Source organism: Puma concolor, chromosome C1, assembly GCF_028749965.1.
Source record: "Puma concolor isolate L17-30 chromosome C1, mPumCon1.1.hap2, whole genome shotgun sequence".
In the NCBI taxonomy this organism is placed as follows: domain Eukaryota; kingdom Metazoa; phylum Chordata; class Mammalia; order Carnivora; family Felidae; genus Puma; species Puma concolor.
Genome location: NC_141674.1, coordinates 220,071,940 through 220,089,766, shown reverse-complemented (window position 1 = coordinate 220,089,766; position 17,827 = coordinate 220,071,940). Strand labels below are relative to the sequence as shown.

The 17,827-nt window shown below is 53.9% G+C and overlaps 1 protein-coding gene across 46 annotated transcripts in view; it reads right to left on the bottom strand.

Annotated features, from left to right (window-relative positions):
- Window positions 1-17,827, bottom strand: part of LRRFIP1 (LRR binding FLII interacting protein 1) — a 141,166-nt gene that overhangs the window by 64,578 nt on the left and 58,761 nt on the right. For all 46 annotated transcript variants that reach the window (XM_086720067.1, XM_086720068.1, XM_086720070.1 and 43 more), the window contains exon 2: window positions 3,313-3,399. In XM_086720067.1, the coding sequence (XP_086576193.1) occupies window positions 3,313-3,399 (87 nt within the window). The remainder of the gene's footprint in view (window positions 1-3,312; window positions 3,400-17,827) is intronic.

The following is a 17,827-nucleotide window of genomic DNA, read 5'->3' as shown; positions in this document are numbered from 1 at the left end:
AGGACCCAAACGACCACCTGCTTCCCGGTGAGACGTTCCATTGGACCTGAATCATTACAAAGCTGTCACATCTTGTTAAAATGGAGAATTTCAAAACTCCAACGCGGGTACTAATGGAACGATACCTGTGCGTAAGACCCAGGAGGCCGACTGTGGCCTTTGTGATCAGATCCCTGGTTTTAACCAGGCTTCCTTTGCAAAGCCGAGCTCCTCAGTGGGCACTGAACGCTGGGGGCTGCCCGTGCCGCACAGGAGCTGGGCAGTGCCTGCGCACAGGCCCGGCTCCCAACGCCCTGAGGCCAGGACCGGGCTCCCGTGTCCGTGTGCACCGTGGGGGCCTTGGCCTCGCACGGCTGCTGAGAGGGCCACCCCCAGCCTGAGGGAGGCTTCTAAGGAGGCCGCTCAGAGAGGGGCTTTTGGGCCTCAACTCTTTTTAACTTTCATTTGCTAAATCAGGAACTTCTGCCACAGGACTGTCTGGCTGACAGGCCACATATGTTAGCAGGCTTGTATTTAAATCAATTCGGGAGAGGACACACTTTATCTACACGTGGAATCTGGAAGGCAGATGGGAAGGTACACACTGCATGATTCCTTCTCGCCTTGGCTCTGTAGAAATCTCCCATCTTATTCTTAGCGAACGCTAATCTCCTACCCTCGAGGACAGTGACAAAATGATCACTGACGCCCTCCTGGAAACCCAGGCGTCACGGCCGTCTCCTTCCCCAGCCCGCTGCGTCCGCTCCAGCAACAGGGCTCAGAGGCAGCCACGGGCCACCCGAAACACTGACAGCACCAAGGTGCCACCAACTGTGGCCAAACCGGGCGGAGGTGAAAGATGTGCTGGGAAGTTGTTCTTACAGGTCTTTTATGACCTTAATACAATGACTAGGGGCCGCGGGAGAACCAGGGGAGCTGATTAAAACCAAATGAGCCCCGAGAAGGCGAGAAGGCGAGAGGGCGAGAGGTCAGGGCCGTTGGCCCTGGGCAGCGAAGCAGCCGTTGCCCCAGGCGCTGGCGCAGCTCCTGGCCATGCTGGTGGCCCTTGGCACTAACACCTTACTGCCCCCACTGCCCCATTCCTTTCTGAAGCCAGGTCAGGGGCAACAGCGTCCTGCACACAATGGGCTTGCAAATATCCACTGAACGAACAGAAACATTCTAAAGAGCAACTGATACCCAGCAATTTGAAAAAAGCATTGGAGGGGGCGCCTGGGGGGCTCAGTCGGTTGAGCGTCCGACTTCGGCTCAGGTCATGATCTCGCGGTCCGTGAGTTCGAGCCCCGCGTCGGGCTCTGTGCTGATGGCTCAGAGCCTGGAGCCTGCCTTGGATTCTGTGTCTCCTCTCTCTGTCTGCCCCTCCCCTGCTTGCTCTGTCTCTCAAAAATGAATAAACGTTAAAAAAAACATTTTAAGAGAAAAGCATTTGAAAAAGGAAAAATACCTAATTTTTAAAAACCAGTGCAGGCTAAGAGAACGTTTTCATTAGGCGGCCTCTGGTTACTATTAATCCCAGCATCTGAGTGCACAGAAGGTGCCTGGCGTCTGGGTGGGTCCTACAGCACAGGTGACACTGTCTCAGGTATGTGACAAAGTCTACCAGCAACACCTATACTTCATCTCTACCTCTCGTTCAAACGCTTCTCTGCAGAGATGTTCCTGAAAATGCTTCTTTGAATGACTTTCAGTAGTCACTCCTGGTGTAACCGGTACCCTGGGGTTCACAGGCGGGGATCAGTCAGGTCCCCATCCCGGTCCGAGCCGAAGCTCGCCCCTGACACAACGGGAGGGGAGGGGGCTTCATGTTAGCCATCAGCTCAACAGTCGAGGCCGGATAATTAACATGAAAATTCAAGAGCGCCTATATCCAGTTTGAAAATGACACATGTGATTCTTGGGGGAAGGCACTGAGAAGGGGCCAAACCCGTGCTCTGCATAAATTAAGAGAAAAAAAAGGACAAGAAAACAAAGTCAATTCTAGAGGCAGGCCCACAACCGTGTGTGTATTTCTAATGAGGAGAGAGAACGTGGTGATTCACTTTCAAATATTTGTTCCGTCTTCATTCACGGCGTAAACACAGGACAAGGGCTAAGCTACCGCAGAAGTGTGACTGACCCTCATCTGCTTGGGTCACTCCCAGGAACTGCTGGTGTGGTGTGGCCCTTCCCGGGCGGGGGGGTGGGGGGAGGATCCACATTCCCGCCTGTCCTCATCACTGCAGGGACATCCGGCCTGTGGTCAGATTCTCCTAAGTAACATTCTGGCTTGGTCTAGTCACCTTCAAACCCCACGGAAGAGATTTCTTCCCCAAATCCAAACGTGGCTGTGCCCCTTCCCTGCTTCTGTAGCTCCACAGCGTGGACTGCACACTCTGCAGGCAGGGAAATGACAAAGGACACCTGGGGCTGGTGGCCGGGTCTCACCCTACAGGGAACGCGAGGCTGTGTGGCGGAATCTGCAGTGATTTTAGGAGAAACTGGAAATCCAGGTTTTTATCTGAAATCTCACAGGCTTTAAAACACTGGCTCAACTTCGAAATGCTGGCTGTGTGCAATCAGCCCCGGGCAAAGCGCCCGGCCACCTCCCCGCGACACGATACACTCAAAGCCCTCAAGCGGTGCCCAGTGTGGATGTCCCCGCAGGGTGTGACCCGTAGAGGACACAGGTCAGGTGGACGGGGAGTTGCTTCTTCCGTGTTGACCTCAAGCTCAGGGGAAAGCTCTCTGCTCTGAGTTCAAGAGTCCTCATCCTGCCCACACGGCTCAGGCTCCAGCCCAAGGTTATGAAAATAAGTGGCAAACAGCATTAACAGGTGTGTAAACACATTACTGTCCACGCTCCCGGGGTGGGACGTTACCATCCACTTCCCCGGTTATTTCCCCCGCCTGTGGCCCTCAGTCATCACGAAACCTATTAAAACACGTAAAAACCACAGGGGAAGTATTTTTCAACAAACAGTTTGCTTAGTTTAAAAAAACAATAACCCGTTCCTTCACATTTTAATTCAGAGGCTCGAGATTCTAGCTCGACGGCTGGACCTCGAAGTTCAGAGCCAGCGACTCTCGGCCCCTTTCAGCCGGAAGCCTGGGCTGGGAGACGTCTGCAGGCAAGTGGCCGTGCGGGGGGGCCGTCTCGGGATCCAGCACATCGAGGCCTGGGACAGGCACGTCTGGTATCCGCGCTATGCGCGCTCCCTGGCCTGACCTTGAACAAAGTCACAGGCACAGTGCATTCCAATCGCGGGCACTGTCAACGGGACAGGTGCCTGTGTTTGCACACTCTCCCTAAAATAAATAACGGAGCCGCGTTACCTCCTTCTGCTGTCGCTCCAGCTCCTTCATTCGGATCTCTCGGGCCTCCGCGCGGGCCGCACGCTTCGCAGCCAGCCTCGCCTCCGCCTGAAACAGACACGAGTTTTATCAGCAGACAGACCAGCGCCTCCTTCCCACCGTTAACGACGAGGATGTTGCAAGAGACTTTGTTCAGGGCTTAATAAACATACAGGAACACACTGTAAACGGACAAGAGTTAGGGGTCATCGGGAGGGACAGCAGCAATAGTTACAGTAACAAGGATGCCTACCATTTACGGGGCCCTTGCTAAACGCCGAGTGGATGCTGTTCTAAGGGCTTTTTGTGTCATGCCGTATGCTCCTTGCAACAGTGCCGTTAGGTAGATACTGTTACCATCCCCGGTTTACAGACGAGGAAACTGGCACAGAGAGGGTAACTTAACCAAGGTCGCACAGCGCGTAAGCGGCAGGGCTGGGCAGTGTGCCTTCCTCTGGAGCTCTGACCCACCATTGCAGGAAGCAAACATTAGAGCTGGGCATGGCCACAGGCCACCGGCTCAACCCCTCCCTTTACAGAGCAGGAAGCGGAGGCCTGGAGAGGCTGCCAGACCGGTCTCCAGGGGCTGGGACTCGGACTGCTGCTTTCCAGAACTCCCGTCTGGTCAGCTCTCAGGACACCCTGCTGGCCTCAGCTCCCCGTGGCCGCCTGCAGTGCTGGGAAGCCCATCTTTTTTATCGAGAGAACCGAGATGGTGGCAGAGTGTTTCTGGCTGATGGGCTGCCCACCACCATGGAACTTGCCGCTTGAACACTGCTTCCCAATTTTACAAATGTCACGTTTATGCACCATGTCAGCTGATACAGTGGAGGGCTAGTCAGGTAACTGGTGCAGGTGCACCATGCAGGCTTTTTGGGGCCAAACACAACCCACCTTCTTTCCACTTAATTTGGGGGGGGGGGATACACTTGTAATTCTTCCACCAAGAGTTCTGTAGATACAGTTTCAGACCTTAAAGCAGGGCCAGGACAGACGGCCAAGTACTTCTAGTGTGGTGTGGGGCCAGCAAGCAGGAGGGGGCCCAAGGGTCATTGTCCAGCTTCTCTCAAAGGACCAGGCTCACGTCGGGGGGCGGTGTCCACCCCCCCACCCCCACCACACTTGTACTGAATTACAAATGCATCTTCTGTCCAAGTGCTCATCAAAGTTGAAAACTGACCACCGCTGATCTGTCAGAGGTCGGCCGGTGTGTGTCCTCATAAGGAATCTGTTCTAACTTGGTTCATTCTCATGGTTCCTTTATCAGACCCAGCCCAGGTCCCTCAAGTCAGGGGCGTCAAAAATCGCAGCAGCCTCAGAACTTTGATACCTCGGGGCCATTTTCAATTCTGTAAATCACATTACACCGTGTGAAGGGGCGCTCGGGGTGTATAAAAAGATCCGGCAAAGCTCAAGGGGAGGGGTGGGGGGTTCACTTGACAGATATCCGGCCATGCTGTGATGCCGTAGCCCAGGGCCAGGCCAGCAAGAGGGCGAGGTTCACACTGAGTGCAGCCTGCCTCTCTGTCTTCCTGGGGGGAGGCGTGGGCTCCCTGCCTGCTGGCTCCCTGTCTAAGCCGGCACAGACCAGACAGCTATGGCCTCAGCTCGGGTGGGAGGAACGGGAGAGGGGATCAGGGAAAAGAGAAGGGAGGTCATGGGGGAGGGAGAAAGGGAGGGGCAGAGTGGGAATGTGAGAAGCAAGAAAGGGGACAGAGGGAAGAGGGCTGCAGGGGCACACAGGCCGAGAGGAGTACGGCAGGCCCAATCCTCGGGGGTCCCTGAGACTCCCACATAATCCTCTCCCCTTGAGAGTGAGCCGCACTGCGAGAGTGACGGACGCCCGTCCTGTGACCAGGTTACATCACATGGCAAAGAGAAATGCAAAAGTAATTAAGGTTCCTTATCAGCTGACTCAAGAGTTAATCAAAAGATTGGGGCGCCTGGGTGACGCAGTCGGTTAAGCGTCCGACTTCAGCCAGGTCACGATCTCGCGGTCCGTGAGTTCGAGCCCCGCATCAGGCTCTGGGCTGATGGCTCAGAGCCTGGAGCCTGTTTCCGATTCTGTGTCTCCCTCTCTCTCTGCCCCTCCCCCATTCATGCTCTGTCTCTCTCTGTCCCAAAAATAAATAAACGTTGAAAAAAAAAAAATTAAAAAAAAAAAAAAAAAAAAAGATAGATTATCCTGGGTGGGCCTCACCTGATCAGATGAGACCTTTAAAAGAGGGACTGGGGCGGGGGTGCCTGGGGGGCTCAGTCGGTTGGGCGTCCGACTTCGGCTCAGGTCATGATCTCGCGGTCCGTGAGTTCGAGCCCCGCGTCAGGCTCTGGGCTGACAGCTTAGAGCCCGGAGCCTGCTTCCCATTCTGTGTCTCCCTCTCTCTCTGCCCCTTCCCCGCTCATGCTCTCTCTCTCTCTCTCTTTCAAAAATAAATAAAATAGTAAAAAAAAAAAAAAAAGTTTAAAAGAGGGACTGGAAGTCAGACGGACTCTCAAGCTGGCATGTGTGACAGGGCCCGGGAGGGGTCACACGACAAGGACCTGCAGGTGAGCTCTAAGAGCCGAGAGGGACCCCCAGCCAGCTGACAACCAGTAGGAAAGCGGGAAGCTTGGTTTTGCAACACCAAGGAGCTAGATTCTGCCCACAGCCATGGGAGCTCGAAAGGACCTCAGGCTCCAGAAATGACTGCAGCCGGTGAGGCCCTGAGCGCGGGACCCAGTAAGCTGTGCCTGGAGGTCTTTTTTTTTTTTTTTCAGGTTGATTTATTTTAGAGATAGCGAGTGTGGGCGCGGGAGGGCCAGGGAGAGGGAGAGAGAGAATCAGAAGCAGGCTCCACACACTGCCAGTGCGGAGCCGACGTGGGGCTTGAGCTCGCGAACTGTGAGATCAGGACCTTGAGCTCACGAACTGTGAGATCAGGACCTGAGCTGCAATCAAGAGTCCTCCGCTTACGGCTTCTGACCCAAGACACCGAGATGAGACACGTGTGCTATTTCAGGTGTGTGAGTATTTGCCACGAGGCGACAGATAACGAAGACGGGGAGGTGGGGTCTCAGAGGACTCCTACTCTCACGGTGCTCGTGTCTCTGACCCGAGGGGTCGCGCACCCCCATCCCGCCCATCTTCGGTCCAGCTCTGCTTGGGACCGGGCCGAAGATCCCTGAAGAGCCCACCTACGTGGACAGACCCGATGCCTGGAGTGGCCGCCCTGCCGGATGGACAGGCCTCCAGTACAATATCCCGTCAGACCTCAGCGGCTAGTCCTGGGGGCCTCCCCCCACCCAGGAAAAGGCTCCTGTCATGGCCCACCCACCCGTGGGGGCCCTCATGTCCAGCCCAGGAAGTCCGTCCCAGCCGTGAGGATAATGGCACTGAAAGCCACCAGCCCCCAACTTGAGGGACCTGGGCTTGGGATGACAGGGACGCATTTGAATGAACCAAGTTATGCAGTAAATTCCTCTTGAGGACGCCCGGCCAACCTCAAAGACACAGCGACTGTAGTCAATCTACATTTTAAAAATAGTATTCTTTTTTTTTTTTTAAACTTTTTATTTGTTTTGAGAGAGAGAGAAAGAGAGAGCAAGCAGGGAAGGGGCAGAGAGAGGGAGAGAGAGAATTCCAAGCAGCCTCCACACTCAGGGCAGAGCCCGATGCGGGGTTTGATCTCACGACCATGAGCTCACGACCTGAGCCAAAATCAGGAGTCGGACACTCAACTGACTGAGCCACCCAGGCGCCCTTCAGTCTACCTCAGTTTAGAATCTAGAAAGGAGGTAAATACGTAATTCGGTACAATCTCATGTCCTGGCAATGGCCGCCGTGGGCACAGCTCCATCTCCCAGGATCCTCGTGGGACTCGTACGTGGGAAGTAAGACGTCCATGGCACAGGAAGTGGTCACAGCCATGCTTGCTTCTCGGAATCGGCTAATTAAAAACCCACAGACATACGGGCCAACATTTAAAGTAGTCCAAAACCTCGGCACAGCCAACTTTGTGAGCACAGAACTGCAATCAACATCACAACCCTGACCCTGGCCTGAGATGCCTGAACGAAAAATCGTAGGGTTTTGACAACATGATTCATCCTAAAAACGCTGACATTTCCAAGAACACGCAAGAGCCTGACCCACAGCCCAAGAGACCATGATCACTCAAACGATCAGTGCAAAGTCTCCAGAGAAAATATGTGATATGATCAAGTCATTAAATGAACACAAAACACAAAACAGCTATGGTCCGCCACAATGATAAGGAAACGAGAATTCATTCCCCTCCAACCTCTCCTGTGAGGCCCAGTGCTGCCTCCCACCTGCCCCCCTCCAGGCAACAGGTCTAGGGCTCCGTGGGCCTCAGGCCAATGCTTCTGTGGTTCAGGACAAACCCATCACCACCCACGCTTTTGTGAAATACAAACTCACAGCCATGTCTGACTGCATGAGAGTTTCCAAACACTTACTTTCACTTCTGCTCTCCACTTGTGGGGACCGCGGCTACTGGTGATCGCCAGCCAGGGCCACCCAACCTGGTAACACCTTCAGACACAGCCAGAGCAGGGCCTTCAGGCTGCAGGGTGGGTCCCCAGTCTCCGGAGGAGAAAGCCAGGCCCGGGGGGGGGGGGGGGGGGGCGGGAATGCTGACAGGGGAAGGAGTGGCAAGGTGGAGAGGTACAAACCGCACAGCGCTTCGAAACAGCAAGCTTGGAAAACGGGAGTTCACACACTGCCCGGCGAGGGGCGAGGGGTCTGTTCGATCACCCTCAGCTCCTGGGGAGCTCCTCGGATGCTGCACCGATCGGCCTGGGACCAAGCTCCTTCTGGGACCTGCTAGGGCAGCAGCAGGCCCTTCCTCCTGGGTCCTGGCCTGCCCTCTTCCCTTCCTACAGGAGGCAACAGGAAAAGGGTACCAAGCCCTCAGCTCCCGCCCCCCCGGGGCGGGGGGGTGAGGGCTCCAGAAAAGGCTCGAGCTCTGGGCCCCAAGCCTCCTTTTGCACCCCACTGTGTCTTTGTTGCGAAACATACTAAAGCGTTTAAGAAGAAATGATAAGCTCTCCCTAGGCCTTGCCTTCTAATAACGAGAGGAGCTGGGGGGGGGAGTGGGCGGGGTCTAAATGGCTGTGAGCTGACAAGTGCTGGGGCTGGCTGGTGGGACCTAGCTGTCACAGCATGCCCCCCACCCCTCAGCACACCTGGGAACAGTTAGAGATGCAGAATCACCCCACCCAGACGCTCTTGGGGGAGAATCAGCATGTCCCTGGTGGGGGACGGGGGGGGGGGGCGGTCAGGCACTTGCTCAAGTGTGAGAAGGACCTCTGCTTTCTGTCATCCCTTCTGTGTTTGACAGCTTTCAGAATAAATAGCAAACGTTTTAAAGGAAGGAAGAAAGGGGGGAGGCAGGCAGAGGGAGAGAGGAAGGAAGGTAATGAAGGAGCCCCCAAACCCAAACCCTGCTCACTGCTGCTGGAAGGTGGCCCTGGTTCTGTTGCTGGAAACCCCTGTCGCTCCCCCAGCCAGGCTCCCCCTCTGCTCCCGAGGCCCCTGCAGGGTCGGGGGCAGGGCAGGGGAGAGCTGATCCAGCCAGGCACGGGATGAGACCCAGGCTCCTGGCCGGAATGCAAGTGCCCTCGCCCCCAGGGGCCCCCTGCCCTGGCTGGGAACCCCACAGAGGGAGCTTTACTGACCCTGTTTCGTTTGTCTAAAGATTCTATTTGTTTAGTAATCTCTACAACCAGCATGGGGCTCTAACTCAACCCCGAGATGAAGGGTCGCACGCTCCACTGAGCCCCCCAGGCCCCCTGAGATGCTAGATTTTAAAGTGAGGCGCCCTCCGATGACGGAGACGGTCAGAAGCCTCCACTCATCGCCACAGTGGCCTTAGAATAATTCTAAAAGGCTGAACCCTTCGAAGTTCCGCGTTCACGGTTTATTTTACCGCAGACACGACGGCCCTCTGTCGCCACGGTGTCGCGTACAGCGGGGGAGATGCTGTGCACACAGAGCGGCACGGGCCAGACCCCAGGCCTCCTAACAAACGGCCCGCACGCCCTGGGTCTCCCGGTGGGGTCCCCGCAGCCACAGAGGCCCCCAGCCCGGGGCTGGCCGCAGGGGCGCCCGGGTGGCAGGGGGGATGCTTCTCCCCCGCTAGCCCTGTCCCCGCAGCATGGGCCTGGCCGGGCTGGGGAGCAGGTGAAGTCCGGGGGGAAAGCAGGATCCTGTAGGGCGGGGTCACTACGCCACGGCGACAGCCCCAACGGGCTCCGGTCCCACACCGGGCCACAGAGCAGAAGCCGAGTCCACTGAGCAGGACACAGAGGGCGGCGGGGGAAGAGCCAGATGCACCCGTTCTGCGCTGACACCGCGACAGGCCTCCTGCTCGGGGCATCAGACGGTCCAGGCCGTGACGGATGCGTCATCCCAAGGTGCGGCGGGAGCTCAGGGACAGCCCCGCTCAGCTGCGGTCTGAGGCTGAGGACAACTGTAAAGAGAAGTCCTGCGCGGGGACGTGAGGAGGACGAGGAGGGAGGAGGCAGGCCTCGGCAGAGAGGCTCCCAAATGCCCTGCGCCCCGGCCGACCTCACCTTCCTGCAGCCGGGCTGGGGGTGGGGGCAGAGATGCTGCCACACCCCGTCCCCCAACACCTTGCACCCCAATTCCAGTGGCATCTGGGGGCTCTAAGGCCCTCGTGGCTCCTCCCCATTTAACCACCCGGAGGACCCCGCGTGATGACCCTCGAGGTACGGGGACCTGAGGAGTACCCGCTAGAACAGAAGGGCTGAGAGCAGGAGCTGGCAGGAGGAGGGAGACTGCGTCCCTTGCAGAGCCTTGAGCTGCTACAGGGAAGCCCGGCTCTGTGTGTACGTGTCCCGAGCTTCCAGGCTTTCCTGGGATTCGAGCACAGTGTGGAATTCGGTCTCCCAAGCCGTCTCATCCTGCAGTCACGGGAAATGTTCTTATTCCACTCTTGGACTCTGCGGGCCCTCCCAGGGCTTCTAGAACCCTACGTGGGAGCGGGAAGGGGTTCATGAGCCACAACTCTGGGGCCAGCTTGAGAAAGGGGACCGAGACACGCTTCCTTCACTTCCTCCAGCTACACGAGGAAAGCCCTGGGGCCTGGACAGGCACCAGGGTGAAGGTGCCAGAAGCCAGCCGCCACGGCCTCAGTGCAGAGCCCAGGACACCCTCGTGCACGCTGCTGACGTGCGAGGTGACTGTGTGCTCTGTGACGCTGGGTGCAGCCATCCGAGAATAGGTGTGTGGGAGGGGACTCGCCACACAGCTAGAACACTGCCGGGGTCAACGGAGAGGGCCCAGGCCTTGGGGACCCCAGCAACTGCCGCCTCCTTAGTCTCCTCAGACGTAAAGTGGAAATGAGCCGCAAGGGCTGTGCAGAAACACAAGCGATCGGTCTGTCGGCTGAACAGCGTCCCAAAGTTAGGAGGAAGCTTTAGCATTGATTATACACATTAGCTTTGGCAGTCAGGCTTTAGACTCCAGCACAACTGAAAACCAGACTTTTTTCCTCCAGGCCACATAATGTAACTATAGCTCATAAGCTCTCGGGGAAAGTTTAAGGATGTATTTAAAGTTCACTAGGGGCGCCTGGGTGGCTCAGTCGGTTGAGCGTCCGGCTTTGGCTCAGGTCATGATCTCGCGGTCTGTGAGTTCGAGCCCCGCGTCGGGCTCTGTGCTGACAGCTCAGAGCCTGGAGCCTGCTTCAGATTCTGTGTCTCCCTCTCTCTCTGTCCCTCCAACCCCCCACCCCCCAAAATAAAAACATTTAAAAAAATTTAAAAAAAAGAAAGAGAAAGAAAGCAGCAGAGCACTTCTGTCCATGTGATTCTTCCCCAGGACAGAGGAACGCAGCTCCTGATGGGCAGGCCTGAAACCCCCGAGTCCACACAGGCCCGCGTGGAAGCGCCTTCTAACGTCGCGCACATTTCCCGTTGAGAGTGGACAGCTGTGCAGAATCCCTCTCCAGAGCGGCCTTTGTTCCAGGAAGTGGCAACAGCCAGAAACTTCTGTTTTCCCAACCCCTCACGTGCAGTAGGTTCTAAAGGTGGGTCGCTATTCAAAGCAAGCAGGTGGGATTGGGGACACGCTCTCCCGCAGGGGTGCCAACAGGGAGGGGATCGTGCTCAGCCAGCAGCTCACAACTGAGGCTCAGGTCGCCTCTGTGCCAGGCACCCACCGCCCCGGGTCCCTCAGCCGTCACGTGCATGTCAAAAAAAAAAAAAAAATGCTCATCTTCCCCAAACCCTTGCTTACACAATTACTGTATGTTTTTCCCCAAAGAGGGGGCCTACGTTTAGGGACATGTCTGTAACTACAATCACCATGGAGGGGAAGATGCTTTGGCATGGCAGTTATCAGTGGGGGCGGTGCCAACCCTGCATAGGGCATTTTGGGAACTTGGGGTGTGTTGCTGGGAGGTCACAGTGAGTGGAGGCAGGCACTGATGACATTTAAGGGGCAGGGTGGTGGCACCTGGGTGGCTCAGTGGGTTGAGTGACCGCCTCTTGATTTCGGCTCGGGTCATGATCCCAGGGTCGTGGCGAGCCCCACGTGAGTGTGGAGCTTGCTTGGGATTCTCTCTCTCCTTCTGCCCCTCCCCCGCACAAGTGTGTGCGAGCGCACACACACACACACACACGTGCTCTTCTTCTCTCTCAAAAAAAAGTGGGGAGGGGGCAGGCCATGGCAGGCCAACCATCCCATACTCAGGCAGGACTGCACCTTGAAGAACCTTCCCACGGACTATCCAGGCAGACAGAAAAAAACGACTCTATCCGTTTCGGATCTACAAATGGCTTCCAACTGACACATAAAATCAAAGTATGTTTTGTGTAGTTTCAACCTACGCTACAAATCCCAGGAATGTGATCAGCATGAAAATTGAGGGAAGGCTACACTTGGCTTTGTTCAGACTTCTCGGAGAGCTGGTGCCCATTCTGGAACGTCAAGCCACCAAGAGCAACGTGACGTGCGGCACCTGGGACGGAGCACGCCTGTGTCAGTCTGCCCGCAGCTATGGTGCTGGGCACAGGTCTGCACACGTGTGACCGCTCCGTCCTTCTTCTGGGACACCAGGGCCGGAGCGTTTCTATATCAACATCCACGTTCTGTTATCGCAATTTACCTTCGTTTGCTTTCATTTCAACGCTATGGTTAAAACATTACATTGACTTGAGATGATCTGCACCAAATCTTACTACCTACAGACTTCATTTCAGGTGAGCAGTGAGGATGTGAAAAACTTGCTATAAAAAGGGGGCACTGGGTCTGACAGGGTTGAGGACCGCAGTTTTTGATAAAATGCAGAGTGGAGCGGGGGAGCTGAACCTCTCTACTGCACGGCCACACTGTCCTAACAGCCCCGGCACAGGTTAAGGGCACGGGTCCGGGGGCCGCTGCCTGAGCCATAAACTAAACAAAACACACTTTGTCAATTTTTCCTTGAAGGTTTGGAGGACAGAAAGTTAAAGACTGACATTTAACTGGTAATCTAAAACACCAACTCCGATGGGTTCTGGAGTAGACTGTAAAATGATCATGGAATTTTATGATAAAACATCAGCCTTCAGAGAAGCCTTTACCTTGCAAGGCTGAGGTGGCTGGGCCATGGGCCTCCAGGAGCCCGGACCAGGGGACCAGATGGAAAAGGCCAGAACTTCGGTGCCACCTCTCCGCAGGCCGGGCATGGGCTCCTCAGCAGGGCTCTGGGTTTTTGCAGGCAGAGACACCCAGCCCCACCCTTCCCCCCTGGCTCGACTGTCTACCAGGTATATGGGCTCCGACAAAGTATGTTGCCTTTTTTTTTTTTTTGGTATTAATCATGCAATATTTCTTTATTTACGTTATCTTATCCTACTTCCAGGGTAATTAACACGTAGTGTAATTCTAGTTTCAGGGGTACAGTACAGTGAGTCAACACTTCCATACATCACAAGTGTGCATCACAAGTGCCCTCCTAATCCCCATCACCTCTTTCCCCCACCCACCTGTTTGTGCTCTAGAGTTACGAGTGTGGTTTCTGGAAAGGACATCACTTTTGAACAGTAGCCCTCATCACAGGGAGTGGGAGGAATCAGACTATGTGATCTGTGGGAGCTTCCTCCGTCTCTAGAACCGTGTCTCTCTCTCCACCAGGGGTGAGTTGTTTCTACCGTGAGACGATCACTTCTCTCTCCCCGTTTTGCTACCAGAAATCTCCCGACTTTGTTTTTCTGGGTAATGAACTTCTTAAAAGCACCCCACATGCCCCAAATAGCAAACCGGTATTATTCAGGAACAAAATTATCCATGTTACTTTATCGACAGCAGTGACTTGAGTAACATTTACTCAAACTCCACATCATCCTCTTGAGTTCAGCAACTACTCATACGGATGCCGACGACGAAGGATGTTGCACGGTACAGATACATCTCCGTGCAGATACATTTCCCCTCTTGCTGCCAACACCTCCTGTATTTTCTTCTGAGATGAGAGAATGTTCACATTTATTTCCTTTAACAGCCTCATCATGCCAGAATTACAAAGGAATAAAGAAATAACAAATACAGTGTGGCCACAAATAACAGTGTGGGACTGGCAGGTGACAGCATCCTGGTGGCCGTCCCGTTGCAGCCAGCGCACCAGGGCTCCACTCCCTTCACCTTCACCTGTTCTGCTCACGGATTTCTCTGCAAACCCCGTGTCTTTAAGGTGTCACAAAACACTGAAATTGGGGGTGCCCGGGTGGCTCAGTTGGTTGAGCGTCTGACTTGGGCTCAGGTCATGATCTCATGGGTTCGAGCCCCCCATCAGGCCCTGCGCTGACAGCTCGGAGCCTGGAGCCAGCTTCAGATCCTGTGTCTCCCTCTCTCTCTGTCCCTCCCCTGCTCGTGCTCTGTGTCTCTCTCTCAAAAATAAATAAACATTAAAAACCAAACACTGGAACTGTTCCTTCTCAAAAGAAGGCAGGACAACCAGAAGCACCAGGGCTCCTACATCAGGCAGCGCAGGGCTATTTACAACCGTCCCCACATCACTTCAATTCTCAGGGAGCCTGTCTGTCTGGGTGGGGTGGGGCGCAAGCACACAGCACCCAGGAAGGAGGCTTCTGGATGATGCTGACACCCGTAACAGTTACAAAGTTAGTGCAGGATGAAAACAGAAAAATCGAAATTTCTGCAGCTCTTTCGTTTCTACTGTTCTTTTCCTTATTTAGAAAAACAAAGCCCATCGAAAGTTCTTCTGTCTGAAAACTACCAGGAAGGGCAACAAAACGTTGGATGCAACGAGGACGTCTCACCATGCATTCGGAAGCAAGGGCATGTGTCCTAAGAGGCTGCCTTAGTAAAAAGACATCCTTCAGCCCAGAGGCCGCCAAGAACAGCCGAACAGCGGCCGGTCAGCGCTTCTGCAAACTGTATACACTGGCAATGGTTCTCAGCAGCAGCTCTGAGCCAGCAGGCCTGGGTCTGAGCCGGCCCTACTGCCTGCCGGCTGTGTGCACTTGGGAAAGTCCCCTGACCTCTCTGAGCCTCAGTTTCCCTTTCATCTGTATGTGGAGGCAACCGGACAAGGTTCCGGCAAGGGCTAGGGAAGACGTCTGCAGAAAACACTTAGCAAGGCGGCCACTGCAGGGCTCAGGAAGTGCTGCCTGCTGATACTTACACAGCACCTCCCACAGCAGCACACAACCAGCTGCGAACACAACTCAGCTTTAAGAGCACCGGGAGAGGGGCGCCCGGGTGGCTCAGTTGGTGGAGCGTCCGACTTAGGCTCAGGTCATGATCTCCCTGTTCCCAAGTTCAAGCCCCGCGTCGGGCTCTGTGCTGACAGCTCGGAGCCTGGAGCCTGCTTCGGATTCTGTGTCTCCCTCGCTCTCTGCCCCTCCCCCACTTGCATTCTGTCCCTGTCTCTCTCAAAAATAAACATTAAAAAAATTTTTTTAGGGGCGCCTGATTGGCGCAGTCGGTTAAGCGTCCGACTTCAGCCAGGTCACGATCTCGCGGTCCGCGAGTTCGAGCCCCGCGTCGGGCTCTGGGCTGATGGCTCAGAGCCTGGAGCCTGTTTCCGATGCTGTGTCTCCCTCTCTCTCTCTGCCCCTCCCCCGTTCATGCTCTGTCTCTCTCTGTCCCAAAAATAAATAAATGTTGAAAAAAAAAAATTAAAAAAAAAAAAATTTTTTTAAAGCACCAGGAGAAGACAAGTGAGGTCAGGCGCCCACCAGGAGAACACGCAGGGGGGTAGTTTCAGGGGAGGGAGGAGAGGGTCCCAGCCCGCACCAAAAGGCCACTGTATTTCTCTTCCCCCTGGAAGATTGCACACCTACTTGCCAGATAACAGAAAAAGACATGAGGACCAGAAATGACATCGCTTTGACAAGCCCTATCACGCAAGCATACAAGTGGAACATTCTGGTTAAAAAGTCCTTGTTCGAGTGAGGCTAAATGACTTCCCCACTACAAAGTAGTTGTACTTTAGACTCAAGGAAAAACCACTTACATGACTTTAACACTGTCCAGTTACTGTCCGAGGAGAAAACAAAAACCACTTGAACTCTGGCTCTTGCCCGAATGAATGGAGGAGTCTCAGAAGATACATTCGTGTTGTTGTTGGTTTTTGTTGTTTATTTATTTTGGAATGTGGCCAGGGGAAGGGGAGTTTTCAGTAGGGGTCTGCGATCAAATGCATGGCAATTTTGAATTATTACATCATGGATGTACATGTGGAAGAAAGAAACTAATGTATGTAATTTTATCTAAAAAGTGGGAGTAATGAAAATTTAGTAAATCCATTCCATGGGAATGAGCTTCTTTATTAAAAGAAAAAAAAAAAAAAAAACACTAAAATTTTGGTGGCCCAGAGTACAAATTCCTCTGCTCCCCACCCTCCGGGTCCAACCTATAGTGGGGGGATGTGATAGGCTTATTTCGATAACAGGTTAGTATTTGGACCTTATGGCCTCCAAGGCTCCAAGATTAATACTCTTAAATATGAACAGATACTTGGAAACACTGAGTAACCAGTCATAAACAATGCCTGTGCTGAGTCACGTCTCCTGATTTTTCAGGGATAACAAATTCCTCTCGAACATTGCCTTTTGAGGCACAAACATGTTACACCAACATTCGGCCTCACAATTCTGTAGAAACCAGATAAGGACCTCTAATCAGGTAATACTCCGACTAACTTGGCCTGAGACCTGTTTTGTAACTGGATTTCCTGTGCTCGGTGTAAGTGGCAGTTTAGACTCAAGGGTTTTCTAGTTAAAAAAGAAAAAAAGTTGCTAAGGAGGCTTCCGCTATGTCGTGTTAGCTTCGGCTGAACAGAAACTAACTCTTAAAGCAAAAGGGACTTTTGTCTCTATCTCTGCCCTAGCGGACCACTCTTAATCTTATGGGAAAAGCTCTTACTTAACTATTTTTATACCTTAACTGCTTGGGAAAATGACCCATGTAAAACAAACCATGATTCCAGGGCTCAAAATCTCAGACTGAGCAACAGCGGGGCCTACGGCCTTTGCACGGACTCCGGTCAATGCTTGCACTCGCCCAGACCTGGGGGACCTTTGCAAAGGTATCTGTGATGATGAGACGGGGCTTGGGAGGCTGTGTCCACCTTCTCGGGACAGGACTGCTGGTCGGTCTGTAAGGGCTTGGTGCTAATCAGTATGTGGAAAGGGACCAGAGATAACACAACCCATCGGAAACAGGAGGAAGTTACAAAAGTTCAAGAAACGTATGGTTTCTACGCTGGCCTCTCCCGGAGCTCTGGGGCCAGGGCTGACTTATGTAAAGAGCCCCCAACTGTTCAACTTCCTTTTAATCAGACCATTAACCTCATAAAACAAACATGGAGTTTTATTTCTGTTCCCCAAGCCCCACTCTAAGATACTTTGTGCTACTATTTACTAAAAAACAAAAACAAAAACAAAAACACCCAAACAACTCCTATAGGTTTACAATTTCTTGTTGGAAACTCCTGGGACCAGAATTCAACGTTTTGGGATTTCAGGAGGGTAGTAAGTTGTAAACACCTTATGGTCTGTGGCCACCCGGAGCGACAGCCCTCAATCAAGGCCATTCACAGGCTGCAGAGAAATGTGTGAATATTCACAAGGAGAGGGAGAAAGACAGAAAACAGCCTCCCATCAGCCAGGGAAGGTCTCCCGGCCAAATGAATTCTGCCATAAACCTTACCAAAAAAAGGCAACAACTTCCAGTTTTCAGAGCGTATTGGGTCCAGGCGCTGGGGAACAATGGAGCGGCTCAATCAAAGCCCACTCCAGACCCGCTGGCACCTAGTCCCACAGCACCTCTAAGAAGTGTGTGTCTCAACCAGATCCAGTCCACGGGGTGAGGGTGAAGGGGAGTCGACAGCCAGGGCCAGGCCACACTGGTTCTTTCTCCTCATTTCTCCGATGGCCTGTGCCTCCCGTCCTCACATCCTGATTCTCCATGTTTATTCTTTCCTCCTTCGAGGGCTCCCTGCGCAGCACGTCGTCCCTCTGA